This window comes from Populus trichocarpa, chromosome 16, assembly GCF_000002775.5.
Source record: "Populus trichocarpa isolate Nisqually-1 chromosome 16, P.trichocarpa_v4.1, whole genome shotgun sequence".
Lineage (NCBI taxonomy): Eukaryota > Viridiplantae > Streptophyta > Magnoliopsida > Malpighiales > Salicaceae > Populus > Populus trichocarpa.
The window spans coordinates 11,475,777-11,493,548 of NC_037300.2; the positions used below are offsets into that span (position 1 = coordinate 11,475,777).

The 17,772-nt window shown below is 31.8% G+C and overlaps 1 protein-coding gene across 2 annotated transcripts; it reads left to right on the forward strand.

The window, feature by feature from the left end:
• Positions 1–524: 524 nt before the first annotated feature.
• LOC7466052 (laccase-4) lies at positions 525–15,344 on the forward strand. 2 transcript variants are annotated; one of them, XM_002322925.4, is made up of 7 exons: positions 525–708; positions 1,216–1,367; positions 1,444–1,688; positions 1,835–1,963; positions 2,070–2,996; positions 3,092–3,120; positions 15,023–15,344. In XM_002322925.4, exons 1-7 carry the CDS (start codon positions 619–621, stop codon positions 15,122–15,124), a joined length of 1,674 nt encoding a protein of 557 aa, XP_002322961.4. In that variant the 5' UTR covers positions 525–618; the 3' UTR covers positions 15,125–15,344. The 2 variants fall into 2 exon arrangements, with proteins under 2 accessions (XP_002322961.4, XP_002322962.2); XM_002322926.4 differs by lacking the exons at positions 525–708; positions 1,216–1,367; positions 1,444–1,688; ... (1 more) ...; positions 2,070–2,996; positions 3,092–3,120 and adding exons at positions 12,445–12,607; positions 13,128–13,279; positions 13,354–13,598; positions 13,747–13,875; positions 13,975–14,901 and having other exon boundaries at positions 14,994–15,344.
• Positions 15,345–17,772: the final 2,428 nt, after the last annotated feature.

The following is a 17,772-nucleotide window of genomic DNA, read 5'->3' on the forward strand; positions in this document are numbered from 1 at the left end:
TTTATTTTTGGCTACACCGAAATGTTTTTTCGTTATTCTTTTTGTTTTTTTAAGTATATATATTTTTTCAACTAATAATCTATTAGGAATTTGAGATTTTTTTTTATTAACGTGGGTATTCAGGGCAGTTTGCGCTTATCTCGATTAATTTCATATATCATGAAATTAACGACCATGTAAATCTTAAGTGATCTTGAGATTTGTAGAACTCGAACTGATATCCTCTAAGAATTTGAAATCTTTAGCCATACAAGAGGATGTTTTGAAGATCAATATTTAGAAGGTGGTTACCATATTAAATAACTTTTTTAACACTGATTAATTTCCACCAACGAAAAATGGTATAGGCAGTTTGCTTCCAAATTTACGTTGGTCCATACGAAAGAAAACTTTATGTAACATGTAAGAAACCTAGTGAGATTAGGCATCAATACTTGTTTTCCAAGAATCTACACACGCACCTAACTGAGAAACAACGACATGGAAGCAATTCCCCTATTCCCTTTATAAGGTTGTGGTAGCGAGTCACACATGAAAGCATCGAAGCCAGAAAGCAATAAGCAAACCAATAGCAAGAGACATACTGCGAGAGAAACATTAGGAATTAAGTGAGCAAACATGGAGTACTCTTGCTTCCGTTTTATGCTCCTTGCTGTCTGCCTCTTCCCTGCTGTGGTCGAGTGCAGGATTCGGCATTACAAGTTCAATGTAAGTTAAATATCTATGCTGTCGCATGCCTTCATATGACAAAAGCTTGCCTTTTTATGCACATTGTTTTCTTCCCTCGATGTCATTATTCTCATCCTCTTCGACATGCATTTCATTATTAGCAGATAACTATGTGTTTGCACGATGCATTGTGTATCTTGACACAGCCTCTGTCTTAAAAAAGCTTTTTCCTGACTTGTCCATCATTCAAATGGCAATCATGGAGTTGCAGCACAAAGCTCTCACAATCCTTCGATATATTCATGCAGCCAGTCAATATATATATAATTGCACTGTGTTTGCAGAAATTAGTCAAGTTTCCATAAAATAGTTGGAATAAAAGAAATTAATTAATTGCGCAAGAATGGCAAGATATCAAATCACTACCTAGCTACAGTGACGTAATTAATTACAACCACTTCAACAAAATGGACAATTCAGTCATGGAATTTTAATCATATACAATTTATTGAGAAATGATCTTAATTTGGTGTATCATATGAACAGGTGGTGATGAAAAATACTACCAGACTATGCTCAAGCAAGCCGATTGTTACCGTCAATGGCCTGTTCCCAGGACCAACTCTGTATGCCAGGGAAGACGATACAGTTCTTGTGAAAGTTGTTAACCGTGTCAAATATAATTTGTCTATCCACTGGTAAGATACTAAATAACATTTATCCTCTAATTCATCATGAATGATTCTGATGCAGCTTTTTCCTGGTATTTTGCAGGCATGGCATTAGGCAATTAAGAACGGGTTGGGCTGATGGACCAGCATACATTACACAATGCCCTATTCAGCCAGGCCAAAGCTATGTCTACAATTTTACTATCACAGGCCAGAGAGGCACACTTCTTTGGCATGCACATATTCTCTGGCTAAGAGCCACTGTCCACGGTGCCATAGTTGTCTTGCCTAAGCTTGGTGTCCCCTACCCATTCCCAGCTCCCCACAAGGAAGTAGTTGTTGTTTTAGGTGAGAGAAACACAAATTATTTGTTTCACCATAACTCGTCAAAATCTCATGAAGATAAGAATATGGTTCAAACCATAAACCAATTTATAAGATTCGTTGTTGTTAAATATGCGATTTGAGATTAATGTGGTGATGTGATATTGCAGCGGAATGGTGGAAATCAGATACCGAAGCTGTGATCAATGAAGCTCTTAAATCCGGATTAGCACCAAATGTCTCTGATGCTCACACAATTAATGGGCATCCAGGAGCTGTCTCAACTTGTTCTTCACAAGGTATTCAGAAAAGATTAATGGCCATAAGATATACTTAGGAATTCTTGGTTATCGAGGATTGTTTCCCGTAAAGGTCTGATATAAAATTGTTTCCGGACTCATGCAGGCGGTTTCACTTTGCCAGTCCAAAGTGGCAAGACCTACATGCTACGGCTGATCAATGCTGCACTCAATGAGGAGCTCTTCTTCAAAATTGCAGGGCACAAGCTTACTGTCGTGGAAGTTGATGCCACCTACGTTAAACCTTTCAAAACTGATACAGTCCTAATTGCCCCAGGCCAGACCACCAATGTCCTCGTCACAACTAACAAAAATACGGGCAAGTACTTGGTTGCAGCATCCCCATTCATGGATGCTCCAATTGCAGTAGACAACATGACTGCAACAGCCACTTTACACTATTCAGGAGCACTTTCTAACTCCCCCACAACTCTCACCATCCCACCTCCCAAGAATGCCACTGCACTTGCCAACCAATTTACTAATTCTCTACGCAGTCTAAACTCGAAAACGTTCCCTGCCAAAGTCCCATTAACCGTTGATCACAGCCTTTTCTTCACTGTTGGTCTAGGAATTAACCCGTGTCCAACTTGCAAAGCTGGTAATGGTAGCAGAGTTGTTGCTAGTATCAACAATGTCACATTTGTCATGCCAACCACTGCCCTGCTTCAAGCACATTTCTTCAACATCAGTGGTGTGTTCACCACTGATTTTCCTGCAAAGCCACCACATGTTTTTAATTACACAGGCACTCCACCCACAAATTTACAGACCACAAGTGGAACAAAAGCATATAGGTTGCCCTACAACTCGACAGTCCAACTTGTTATGCAAGATACTGGGATCATATCCCCTGAGAACCATCCAATCCATCTACATGGATTCAATTTCTTTGCTGTTGGTAGGGGAGTAGGGAATTACAATCCGAAGACTGATCCTAAGAAATTCAACCTTGTTGACCCTGTTGAACGGAACACAATTGGAGTACCTTCTGGTGGATGGGTTGCCATAAGATTTCGTGCCGATAATCCTGGTAATTGATGTTTTTGGTTTATGTCCACTAAATTTGAACTTGAGAAATTTTTCATAATTCATATTCTTTAATTTTTTTTTTTTCAATTTTTGAAGGAGTTTGGTTCATGCATTGCCATCTCGAGGTGCACACTACATGGGGACTTAAGATGGCATTCTTGGTGGACAATGGCAAAGGCCCTAACGAGTCACTTCTGCCGCCTCCAAGCGATCTTCCAAAATGTTAAACCAGCTGAAGAAATTAATTTACTTGAGGGATAGAAGCAGTAGCGGATCAGAACAGGGGTCCGAGCCGAAAGATCCTATGCTCGAAAAGAGAGGAGTAATATATATATATATATAAACACACACACACACATATAAAAAAGAAAAGTTGAGAGTTAAAAGATCCAATTTGTTTCTTGAGTAATCTGAAATATTTGCTCAAGCGAGTTTGAATAAAATTTTATGAGCGGTACTGTTGTGGAAATTCAAATGTTATTTTTTTCCGTCAAATATATATATTGAGAATTTTTATGGCTTAGCCAATTAATTTGTTTCTTTAATATGGTTTATCATTTTTTTTTCTTATTGTGAGAAATCTAGTTGTATTAACATGTTACTCCATGAGATACAATTGTAAATCACAAAAGAACGTGCATCATCTAACCACACTTCATTTAAAACTGCTAACAAAACAAATGGAAGGTTTTTGTTAGAGGTCGAGTTAGTACACATGAAATTATTTCTTAGATCGCTAATTAAAGGTTATAAAAAACATTTGCAATTTAACTCAACAAGAATCTTACTTTGAAGAACCAAAATTATATATAATTTATCATCCACATCCTATGTTTATAACGATACGCAAACGAGAAGTATAAATTACAACAAAGTCAATCAATCATTTAAAAAGTTTGCAAATTCAATCAAGAACTTAGTATGAGAACCACTTAACCACATAAAAAGAAATAAACACATAATATGCATCAACTTGTAGAAAAAATTCATCAACTTAATAAAAATTCATTATATAAGAGTATTTATGTGTAAACCTTAAAATTAATAGGTCAGGCATGCACCCAATTTAAATAAAATCCAAAATAATTAAAATTAGATTTAAAGTAATAAAAATAAATAAAACAATAGTCTATAATTATTTTTCACTCTTTGCCACATATAATATTGAAAAAGATCCAAGAAAAATAATTGTTGAAGAATCCTTGCTGAACACAAGCTTGATGCTTTGTAATATAAGAATTAATTTTTGACCATTTAATTCTTCTTATTTGATATAAAATCCTTGTTAAATAAGTAAGCCAAAGGTTCCTACATAAGTTCTCAATAGCATTAAGAATTTCTTGTAGTGAATGGAATCCATAACTTTTAAGAAAACAATGTCTTTTTTGTTTTTGTACTTTTCTGATAAATTCTAGGTCCAACTTCAAATATATCATTCTCTCTTGTTTGAATGAATTAACGAGTCTACCATATATATTTGAAGAGTTATAGATATCTAGTTTCCAAACCAATTGGAATCGAACCCAAAATCCTCCTATAACTTCATATATGACCCAAAAAGTAGATAAAGGTTTAGATTGACAGATTTGAGATTTTTAAACCCAAGCCTCTTGACTTAACCTATTGAACTCCTCTTGGATCCATTTCGTTTATGCCCTAGAATAAATCCAAATGATACTCCTAATGGATCATTTGATGTCATGTAGGAATGCAATTTAGGGTTTAAATTAAGAGAATTGAAAAAAATGGATGAATTCGATCATAATTGGAAGAATTGAAAGACCAAGGATCAAAATGAAAAAAATGACAAAGTTTGGAAGTCCAATTGATTCAATTGAGAAACTAATTGAGGAGAAAAAATAGAATTGAGGGAAAATTAGCTAGATTTGCAAGTCAATGGCCAAAATAAAAGAGATGAGAAATTTTGGAATTCCAATTATTCAATCAAGGGCTTAATTGAGGAGAAAAAATAAATTTTGGAGTGAATTTGATAAAAAAAAAAATAGAAGAGTTAGAGACCAAAGACCAAAATGGAATATGTGTTTAAATTTAAGGATCCTATTAACTCAATTAAGAGTGTGATTGAAGAGAATAATTAAAATTTTTGGAGTCAATTTGATAAAAAAAAATGAAAGAATTAAAAGATCAAAGACCAAAATGAAATAGACATTGAATTTTAGGGATTGTATTAATTCAATTAGGGACTTAATTGAATTTTTTTTTTGATATTTGAGATCAATTTGACCAAAAATACACAAACTTAAAATCCAAAGACTGATATGTAAAAGGTGCCAACATTGATGGACTAATATGTAAAAGAAACCTTTGATAATTAATACATATTGATCAAAAATAAAGAAATTAGAAGTATGGGGATTAAGTTGTAACCAAAGAAAAGGATGAAAATAACAAAAAAAAAAAATGATATAATGGCATTTAAAATAAATGTTGCATAACATCATTTATAAGAAATAATCAAAGGCACCAAACAACATTGTTTTAAGTGGGGGTAGATAAACTTTTTTCTCCTTCATACCATGCATGCCAGTTTTTGTCCTTTTTTTTTTTGCACTTGCATTTGACAGGATGTTGGACCACTATTTCTCTTTCTCACGCGAACATTAAATGCCCAGAAACATGTCATTTTCTTCCCCTGTAATTATACTTCACTTTAAGCCAAAGACCTATTGCATTGTCTCCAAGTGGTGGCAGAAAATGCATGCTAAATGAGCCAACCCAAACATTTTATATAAAGTGTACAACAATGATGGATGACCAAGATTTGTCTAAAGAGATTAACGAACAAGATTATTTAACCTAGAAAGGTTTTAGGACCTTCCTCTAAAAAGAAACTTAAAGATAGAAAGTTCGAATAAGAGAGAGAGAGATTTTAGGAAGGGAGGTTTGAGCTCAAACCAACTTATCTAAGCGGAAGAAGAGATTGAGGAGAGAAAGAAGAAGGGAAGAAAAAGAGAGAGAACTATACCCAAACACAAAAAAAAAAAAAAAAAACAAAACAAAACCTTAATTGTGAGGAAGAAAGGAGTTGGATTTTTGGGTCACTCAAATGGTTCATTCTGAACCAGAGAGTTCCACAGGGGAGAAAGAAGAAAGAGAGGAAGAAAAAGGAAGAAAAAAAACACAAATCAAAAAGAAAGAAAAAACCTTAGCCTAGAGAGAGAAAACCACTCATAATACCACTCCATCTCCGGTCGGCCACTATAATAGCCACTAGGAGCCTCCACAGCACCTTCGTACTTTGTTGAAACTACCCTTGAAACAAGTCACAACTCTTTTCTTTCTTTCTTTTTTCTCTTTATAATTTATGAAAAAATAATACGAAATAATGCATTTTGATTTTTAAATGCATGAATACAAGTTAAAAATAGTTTTTTTTTGCATAGATATTGTGTGTTCTTATAAAAAAATATGGTAGCCAAATATGTGAAAAATACATGGATAAAAATTTAAAGTTAGGGTTTTAAAAGTTTATTTGTATTTAATGTTGGTTTTGCATGCCTCTTATTAATCCAAAAAAAAATGATTAGAAGATTAAATGTGATGATTTTGATTAAAATACAAATGCATGAAAGAAAAATCAAAACTTGTGTTTTTAAGTTTGCTTGTAACCTAGACTTGGAATGATAAAGTTAGGGTTTTGAAATGTGCTTTGTTTTTTAGATGATAGGGCATGAAAAATACTTGAATTCAAATATTACATGCTACCTTGATTGTGAATTAAAAAACAAATCATTAAATTTATTTTTGCTTCCTTGAATGATACATAAATGAATAATATGACTTAACATCTTTTATTCTTAAGATTAAATTGCTATCTTAAGTTTTTATTCTTATGCTTGTTATAGTTATCTTAGTCTTCATGATTATGCTAAAAAATATGTTCCCAATTCCAAGTGTTTTGGCCAAGCCTCTTTCACGCACAAAAAAAAAACAAAACTACATCTATTAAAATTTTAAGCAAGTTCGTTAATCAGTGTGTCATTTCAATATTTTTATGTTTTCATGTCCTTATTTCCAAAAAAAAAAATTATTTATCATATTAGATGTTTTTATATTTCGTTTCTATAATTTGTTCATGGGCCCGACATTCCAAAACTCTTTTAAAAACCTAAGATTATTCTAATATAGTGTCTTAGGATAATCTAATTTGTTGTCAAAATCTACTTTTTTGAAAGAAATCAAAGCTCCTTTTTTTTAATCAATGAAGTCTTTTATTTTATGGATTAATGCCTAAATTTCTTGCTCAAAATCTCAAAAAGATAAAATCTCCTATTTTAGATATTAATAACAACATTCCTCATTTATATGAAATCTTCTAATTTTATAGATTAATATCAAGAATTTTATAAAATTCCTCCATCGATAAAATCTTTTATTTTTAGAGATTAATGTAATTTTTTTTGAAAAATTTCTTATTTTGACAAAATCTTTTATTTTAGGAATTAACATAATTGTTTTTTGAAAAACACTCATTTCAATAAAATCTCTTATTTTTATAGATTAACATAAAAATTTCATTGAAATTCTCACTCAATAAAATCTTCTTTCGGGGATTAATGTCAAACTTCACGCTAACTTTCTAGAATCTCTTTTAAAAATAAATACCATAAAAAAAAAGTAGGCTTGGAAATAGAACAACAACATAAAAATTATTTTAAAAAAAAACACATAGCACACCTTTTAAAAGAAACCAAATAAATAATTAATGCAATGTTTTTAAAGGAAGTGAATTTTTCTTAAAGGAAATTGTACCTTTTAATAATCATGTTTTCTTATAATTAAAATTAGTAAGTGCCTAACTTTGATTCAAAAGCAAAGCAATTTTTATTCATAAATTTGTTTTTTACGAAAAAAATCCAGATATTAGTCCATCACTATTCTAGTTAAATACTAATTTTAAATCAAAACTAACCATCATTCAAAACAAACAACACAACACAACTTGAGTATCAAACTAGATAGTTGGCCGCTCTATATTATGGGTTAGATTAGTTTTTTTAATTTAAAAAATATTTAATCATTGCTAAAAATTTTAAAGTAGAAAAAAAATTTGAACTATATAAGAGTTAATTTGATATGATCCGATTAACTTAACAAGTCCCAAGATAACTTATATTATTGGTATAAATATAATTTGACTCAAGAAAAAATATTTAAGACGATAATCTTTTTTTAATGTTGATACGGAAAAATATTGGATCGACCAGGGTCAACTGGAGTTAATTTGCAAAATTAACAACTTGGCTCATGAGACCATGATAGTTTCATATAAAGCAAATCAAAACAAATAATAAAACTCAATTCTTAATCAACCGAATGTTCAAGAATGAAATATAAAAAAATAATTAAAAAAAAGGATTAAAAAGACAACTCAAGTTAGCATGTCAAAGCAATAACTCAGGTCATGAGACCAGGATAACCCCATAGAAAGTAAATTGACACAAATTATAAAGTATAATTCTTAATCAATCCAATGTTGAAGGGTGAAATTAAAAAAAATCAATTAAAAAAAGGACACGAAAATACCAAGTCAAACCAGATTAAAATCCCAAACCCATAACCCGGGTCATGAGACTAGAATAACCTCATAAAAAAGTAAACCAAAAAATGACATAATCCAATCTATGATAACTTGTCAACCCTGCAACCTGAGTTATGAGAGTAGGATAACTTATAAAAAATTAAAACAAATTATGAAGCCAATTATCAATCAATTCATTGTTGATAGATGAAATTGAAAAAAAAATCCATTCTAAAAAAAGGCACAACAAAACAACCCAAGTTTATCCAGTTTAACCTGCAAAACTCGTGACCTAGGTCATGAGACCGAAATAGCCTTATATAAAGCAAATCAAAATAAATTATAAAGCCTAATTCATAATAAACTAAATGTTAAAGGATGAAATTGAAAAAAAAATGATAATTAAAAAATAAAAAACTTGAATCAACCAAGTTAATTTTCCAAGCCCGCAACACGGATTATGAGACTATGATAACTACATAGAAAGCAAACACAAGAAATCATGGAGCTCAATCTCTAGTAAATCAATGTTAAAAGATTAAATTATATATAAAAAAAGCATAGATTAAAAAAATATCATTGCAATGAATAATATTTTATGAGGTGATGCATAATAAAAACATCATCTCTTTTAGTTTTTTTTTTAATGTAATTGCTTTCATATATTCAATAATATTTTTTTAAAAAATAATTATTTTTAATGGATAATTATCACCTATTTGGTATGTTAGAGAATAATATAAATTATATCTTGAAATCTCATCTAACAATTTAAGTTATTGGATTGAGATGATTCTTTGATATAGTGGAAGTTTTCGCCATGACAAAAAATCTTCTTAGTTTTCAAACAAGTCATGATTTGATAAATTTCTAACTTTCCTTTTTAAAAAATAAATAAAATGAATTAGCTTATATGTGGAGTTAAAGTACTTATTTCAACACAACAGTAACATAAAATGGAAATTTCTTATTATAGCGTGTTATGTAACTAATTCATATAATGTTGTTTTTTTAGTATATTAATAATCAAATAATAAAGTGTTTGGTAAAGGAAAAAGACAAAGAAAAACACACCATTTTTATTATATTTACTTCTTTTAAAAGTTTGAGGTTTAATATATTAAAATGGATCTCACACGTATGAAAGTTTTTTTTTTAAATATAATTTAGACTTTTAAAAGCTTCTTAATGTTTTTTTTTTTGTTAAAAGTATTCTATTAAGCCTAGGTTAAGAACTTATGTTAATTCAATTACCCCAAAAAAATAAAAAAGAAACAAAGAAAGAAATAGTTGTAGTCAGGGGTGAGCAAAAAAACCAAAAAACCGAGAAAACCGGAAAAACAATAACCGAAAAAACCAAACCATGAAAAAAAACCGATTAAATCGATTAAAATTTTTAAAAAACAGACCGGTTCGGTTTCGGTTTTATAAGCCTGAAACCGAAAAAACCAAACCCAAACAAAAAAAAACCGGAAAAAAATCAAGCCAAAACCGAGCCAAACTGGAAAAATCGAAAAAACCGAGCCAAACATAGCCAAAACCGAGTCAAACGAAAAAACCAAGCCAAACCGGTTTGAACTGGTTTTTGTCAAAAAAACCGAACTGAAACCGGTCGGTTTGAACCGGTTTCGGTTTATTTTTTTTAAAAATTTCAGTTTGATTATTTTTTTTTTATAAAAACCAAATCGAACCGAAAATGATCACCCCTAATTGAAGTCATTGATTAGCTACTCAAGTACATAACACATAAACATACATATACATAGGATCAAGTTTGGATTAAGTATAAGGTTAAGTTTGACAATATATATATATATATATATATATATATATATATATATATATATATAAGATAATTATTAAAACAAAACATATTTAAATCGGTTATCATTCATGTCAAAAAGTATTCCTATTTTAATTTAATTAAGTTAAAAGGGCAATAATTTAATAATTTCAACATGGAAATGGTATGTTAAACTATGCATTAAAATTCCTATTTTAAATAATACATTTAGTAATTAATTTTATATGTAAAAGGTAATAAAACAGGTGTTAACATTCTTATTTTAGTCTTTTAGGTTTATAAATTGTTTAAGGGTTGAATCAAATATGGTTTGACATAGAATTCGTGCTTTATATATAATTATCAATTTAATATGTAATGGCATTTAATCATGTGATGGATGGAGGGTTTAGCTCAACCAAATTGTTAAAGTTTATGCACTCAGAAAACTCACATTTTTTTATCTGGTTTTTTTACGTTTTAAAAATGTTTTTAAAAAAATTTAATTTTTTTATTTTAAATTAATATATTTTTAATGTTTTTAGATTATTTTAATGTGTTAATATCAAAAATAATTTTAAATTAATTTTTTTTAATATTTTTAGATCATTTTAATGTGTTAATATCAAAAATAATTTTTAAAAAATAAAAAAAAATATTATTTTAATACATTTTTAGTAAAAAATACTTTATTGAACAATTACAACCACACTCTCAAACACACTTAGAACTAGTTTAAACAGTGAATAAGCAGCAAAACGTGAGCAGCAAATGATCTCCTCTAGTGATCTAACCTGCTAGCATTCTATTGAAATTGATCTAATGATGCATGGATAATGAGCCAGGAAAAAACACATTACCGTCGAAAGGAGGACCTGGTGCGTGTCCGGCATCCATCAAGAGACCTGCAAGTAATATTGGGCCATCCCTAAGGAGGAGGATTGCAAGCAATGCCTCGAGGAGGAGTGTTAGGCCTACCGAACTTTACCCATTTTTTTTTTGTTCTTAGGCTTTCGACATCTGTTGTTGAATAAGAAAAGCAATATTTGGGTCATCACGAAAGCTTTCAAGACCTCAAGCGCCGGATAATTAGTAATTTGCCCTAAAGCTGGAGCTGAAAAGTATGGTGGAAAATCATATTGAATTATGTATTTGAAACGTTAATTAAGATCATTATTTTAAAATATTATTTGTCCACTAATTGCTATTGAATTTAAAATAATACACTTTTAAAACTAATATAAAGTTACCAAGAGTCAATTTGATAGCAGTATGGGAGACCCTGCTTGAATAAAATCTCATTGAATTTGGTCAGTGAGTTTTAGAATAAAGTGAAATAAAAAGTTATTTCAAAACATAACCAATATTTTTAGTTATTTGTCTAAAAAGTTTAGTATATCCCATAAAAATCATGAATTTTGGATGAAATAAAATCAATAAATCAATTCTAAAATCAAACACCGATTGAATTTTTTTTTACTTTGATCCCTGAACATTTTAATCTAACCCTTGAATTCATTTTCTTTATATCATGAATTCAACACTCTTCAGGTAAAAAAGTTACCCCAAATTACATTAAGCTCTTGTATTGCCTCAAAGAACGAATCACATAACTAGACATTGTTCGTAGCTAATGTGAGTTAGCTCAATCGGGATGTCATGTCCTAGAAAGTAACAAAACAAAAGAAACTTTAAGGGCAACTTTATGGGAATGTGATTAGTTAAGGTGACTTGCCTGATGCTGAGTTGACCAAATGTTCTTTTTATCCCGTATTTGTTATACTTTTTTCAACTAGTGGAGTAGATAGTAGGACAAGAGGATGTTTTCAAGATCAAAATGTAGGAAGTGGGTACCAAATTTAATCATTTCACAGCAAAAAAAATCAAACTTCCATGTAAGGTTCCTAACAAATGAATGCTCATAGTTTGCTTCCAAATCTACGTAGAACCATGAACAGGAGTACTTTATGGAGCACGTAAGAAATCCATCGAGATTAGGATTCAAAATCTTGTTCTCCAAGAATGTGCTCACCCAACTAACCTAACTGAGAAAAACGACATGGCAACAATTCCCCTAATCCCTTTATAAGGTTGAGGTAGTCAGCTACAGATGAATGCAACAAGCTTGAAATAAGAAAGAAGTATATCAAATAGCGAGAGAGAGGATTGAAAGGGAATGATCAGAAAGTCAGCAAAAATGGAGTACTCGTGGTTCCGTTTTATGCTTCTTGCTGTCAGCCTCTTCCCTGCTTTGGTCGAATGCAGGGTTCGGCATTACAAATTTAATGTAAGTTTGCGTTGTTAGTATTATTTTTATAGAACAAACTTGGATATGGTCTAGCCTTTTTGCAGCTAAAAGGCTATAGCACGCCGTCATGAGTGACCAAAGCTCGAAATGCTCGAGCTTGAGGTCTTGACTAGTCTCGTTCACATAGAGAATTTTCTTCAAAATGCACTTCATTGTTAGAAAACTACGATTCAAATTGCAAGCTTAGAGTTTTCTAATGGAAAATTTGTTCTCATTCTTACTTTATTGGAAATTATTTGCAGCAAAAAGCTCTCGCTATCCATTTATATATTTACACAACTAGTCAGACAAAATTATTTAATATTTGGGCAAACTTAGTAATGAAAATTAATTATTTGGACAGTAATGGTAAGATCTTAAATCGTCAACAGACTCCATGCAGAGCTATAGTGACAGAATTAGCTACAAACACTTTAACAACTTGGACATTTTGTCATGACCTTTGAATTATATACATTTGATGTAGAAATGAGCTTGATTTCTCCTATCATTTCAACAGGTGGTGATGAAAAATACTACCAGACTATGCTCAAGCAAGCCTGTTGTCACCGTCAATGGCCGATTTCCAGGACCAACTCTGTATGCCAGAGAAGACGATACAGTTCTTGTAAAAGTTGTTAATCATGTCAAATATAATGTGTCCATCCACTGGTAAGATACTAAATAACATTTATCCTAATTAACCATGAATGATTCTGATGTAGTTTTTTCTTGGTATTTGGCAGGCATGGCATTAGGCAATTAAGAACGGGCTGGGCTGACGGACCAGCGTACATTACGCAATGCCCCATTCAGACAGGGCAAAGCTATGTCTACAATTTCACAATCACAGGCCAGAGAGGCACACTTCTTTGGCATGCACATATTCTCTGGTTAAGGGCCACAGTCCATGGTGCAATAGTTGTCTTGCCTAAGCGAGGTGTCCCCTACCCATTCCCAGCTCCCCACAAGGAATTTGTTGTTGTCTTAGGTGCGAAAGACGTACAAATTTATTGCTTCACCATAACTTGAGCAATTCTCGAGTTGATAAGAATGTGGTTCAAACCATAACTCCAAGTATAAGATTCATAGTTGTTAAATATGCAATTCTGCATTAACTTGGTTAAGTTATATTGCAGCCGAATGGTGGAAATCAGACACTGAAGCTGTGATCAATGAAGCTCTTAAATCAGGATTAGCACCAAATGTCTCTGATGCTCACACAATTAATGGGCATCCAGGAGCTGTCTCAGCTTGTCCTTCACAGGGTATTTAACTGGCATGGCCTTAAATTTAATACTAAGGTTCCCGTTATCAAGTTCACTATATTAAAAAGCTTACACAAGAATGTTCTTCGATTCTTGCAGGCGGTTTCACATTGCCAGTCGAAAGTGGGAAGACCTACATGCTACGGCTGATCAATGCTGCACTCAACGAAGAGCTCTTCTTCAAAATTGCAGGGCACAAGCTTACTCTTGTGGAAGTTGATGCCACCTACGTTAAACCTTTCAAAACTGATACAGTCTTAATTGCCCCAGGCCAGACCACCAATGTCCTCGTCACAACTAACAAAAATACGGGCAAGTACTTGGTTGCAGCCTCCCCATTCATGGATGCTCCAATTGCAGTAGACAACATGACTGCAACAGCCACTTTGCACTATTCGGGAGCACTTTCTGGCACCCCTACAACTCTCACCATCCCACCTCCCAAGAATGCCACTGCAGTTGCCAACCAATTTACCAATTCTCTACGCAGTCTAAACTCGAAAAGGTTCCCTGCCAAAGTCCCATTAACTGTTGACCACAACCTTTTCTTCACTGTTGGTCTAGGAATTAACCCGTGTCCAACTTGCAAAGCTGGTAATGGTAGCAGAGTTGTTGCTAGTATCAACAATGTCACATTTGTCATGCCAACCACTGCCCTGCTTCAAGCACATTTCTTCAACATCAGTGGTGTGTTCACCACTGATTTTCCTTCAAAGCCACCACATGTTTTTAATTACACAGGTACTCCACCAACAAATTTGCAGACCACAAGTGGAACCAAAGTTTATAGGTTGCGCTACAACTCGACAGTCGAGCTTGTTATGCAAGATACTGGGATCATATCCCCTGAGAACCATCCAATCCATCTACATGGATTCAATTTCTTCGGTGTTGGTAGGGGAGTAGGGAATTACAATCCGAAGACTGATCCTAAGAAATTTAACCTTGTTGACCCTGTTGAGCGGAACACAATTGGAGTACCTTCTGGTGGATGGGTTGCGATCAGATTTCGTGTTGATAATCCTGGTAAATGTTTTCAGTTGAAATTCACAGACTTTGGCTTTTTTAAATTTGTTTCAATTTGTGTTTTTTAACTATCATCTTTTCGTTTTCTGTAGGAGTTTGGTTCATGCATTGCCATCTTGAGGTGCACACTACATGGGGACTTAAGATGGCGTTCTTGGTGGACAATGGCAAAGGCCCTAATGAGTCACTTCTGCCGCCTCCAAGCGATCTTCCAAAATGTTGAAAGCAACTCGGAAAGAGAGGAATATATATTCAAACAGAAACAATTAGATAGAGTTAAAATTTCGATTTTTTTTCTTGAGTAAATTGAAACATTTGCTCAAGCGAGTTTAAATAAAAAAAAGTCTTAGCGGTATAACTGTTCAAATACAAATGTTAATTTTTCTCGATTATAGTGAAGCTGTTATATTGCAAAAATTTGATGGCTGATTAAGCCTGTTCAATTGTTTGTTTCTTGAAAATTATCATTTGGATTGTTTACAAGTAATTTCAAACAAAAATTATTTTCCATTCCTAAATTATCTTTATAAGAAAAAAATTAATTTCAAAATTATCTAACAATAGTTATTATCATAATTTTAAAACCAAATTTAAGAATCGATAAGGGATAAGAACCGGGTCACTAGTTAGAAAAATAAACTCGGATTGACCAGATTTAATGTCAAAATAACAGTGATTATTATCGTAATTTTAAAATCCAATTTAGAGATCGACTTAGGATAAGGCTCAGGTCATGGTCCAGAAGGGTCAACATGAGTTACAATCACTCTTTCTTATACACTAATACCAAAAACAATTTTTTTTTGTTTTTATTTTCTATCTTATCTCCTCTGTTTCCATCTATTCCATCTAGGATAACTAAAAGGAATTGTTTTATTTGCAATATCAAAATTCTAGAGGAAAAAAAAAAGATATGCTTAATGTTGGATACCAAAATAGCTAGACACAATAGCTCTAACCTAATAAGGCATATAAAATACTAGTTATTTAGCTCGCGCTTTGCCGCATGTTGAATTTTTTTTTCTTAAAAAAAAGTGTATATGCAAACTTTTACAATGTGTTTTTATATATAAAAAATCTCAAATGGAATTCAAAAAGTTTATGCATGTATCTAATTAAATAAATCAAGAACAATTTATGTTACAAAACAAATTACGAAGCTTGATCCCTACCCAACCAAAGTTAACCGGTCAAACTCGTGACTCGTATCATGGACTCAATTAGGTTCAATAATTCTTTTTATAATATTTTTTTCTTATATAAAATAGACACCTATAAAATTAAGAACCAACCAAATATTGAGGTGATTGAAAAACAAAATCAAACTGAAACAAGTTACATTGTCTAATGAATAATCAACCAAATATCAAGTGATGAAATTGTAAAAAGAATAAACAAGAAAAAATTTAAAAAATCCAATTGTAATGAATAAAAATGAAAACAAAAATCCCAGTCTCTAGGGTTAGGAAAAGCTAGAGCTCCTAGGCCTCCAGAAAAAGGTCAAAGCACGTGGGCCTTTTTTTTATTTTTTTTATTTTTTAAGGGGTGGACAACTTAATTCTTTGAAGAAAAATAATAGGCGAAGTGTCGTCTTCCTTTCCTAGATTTTCAGCGACTTCTTGTCACTGGAAAATCGGGTTAATCTGTTTCAGACTAAGAAAAACTCATTTTCAACCATATTTCAACCTAGAAAAAAAAACATTCTAAATACCTTGTAAAACTCATTCATATCTTCTAACAACAAAAAAATTAGCTCTAAAACCCATAATCAACCCAAAACTAAAATTCTTTTCAGGTTTAGATCTATCATTCCAAGCAAGTGTAAGGGAAAACAACATCCTGAATAAACTATCTTCATAAAAAAACACTCATTAACACCAACATCATTCGTTTTCATGGTCGGAATTGGTCTCAACCGAGACTTTCTTTCTTTACCATTATAATCCATCTACTTTCTCTCTCTTCTCTCAAACCAAAGACCAAAAAAAAAAAATGATGTTTGGGACCAAATTTGGATTTCATAAATTGTTAGGAACTGAAAGTTTATAATTTGAAAACTTGGAGGACCAAAGTGTATGTTTAGCCCAACTCTTTTAGGTCCTGCTACCAGCAGGACCCAATTTGTTATCTTCACTTTCCTCCTTGTTTAGCTTTCGCTTTTTCGGTTTACCTCCACTTTTAACCTCTGTAAACTCCATTATAAAATCACAATAGAATCTAACCAAACCCTAAATTCTTAAAAATCCAGTTCAAAATATCACTAAATCACTAATTTTCCACTCAAATAAAAACAAACATTCAATAGCACAGTACTCAATTGTATCTCCTTGTGGATTAAAAACTCATCCAGGTCTCTAAAAAATCTGGAAAAAAATAATTTGAAGTAAAGAAAAAATAAATTCTATTTTTTAAAAAAAGCATTTTTAAAAACAAAAACAAACATGTTTTAATAAGAAAATTCAAGCCAACCTAAAATGAAAAAAAATATCATCAAAATATTTTAAACGGAAAAAAAATTAAAAGGAACAAAATTAGTTGTTGATGTATTGGGTGCTGCTCTTCTATGCGCTATTGATGGTGCTACTATAGAAAATACTTTATTTGAAGATGATGATGATGCAAATACATTTTATACTTTTAACCCAACTCAAGCATTTTAACATTTGAAAAAAAAAATTGTTATTGATCCGCTGCAAAGCGCATGCCAATATGCTAGCTATTATATTATTACGTTACGGTTATTTTTTAAAATATTATAAAAAACATATTGAGATAACATTTTTTATTTTTTAAAATTTATTTTTTATATCATCACATCAAAATAATACAAAAACATCAAAACATATTAATTTGAATTAAGGAAAAAAATAA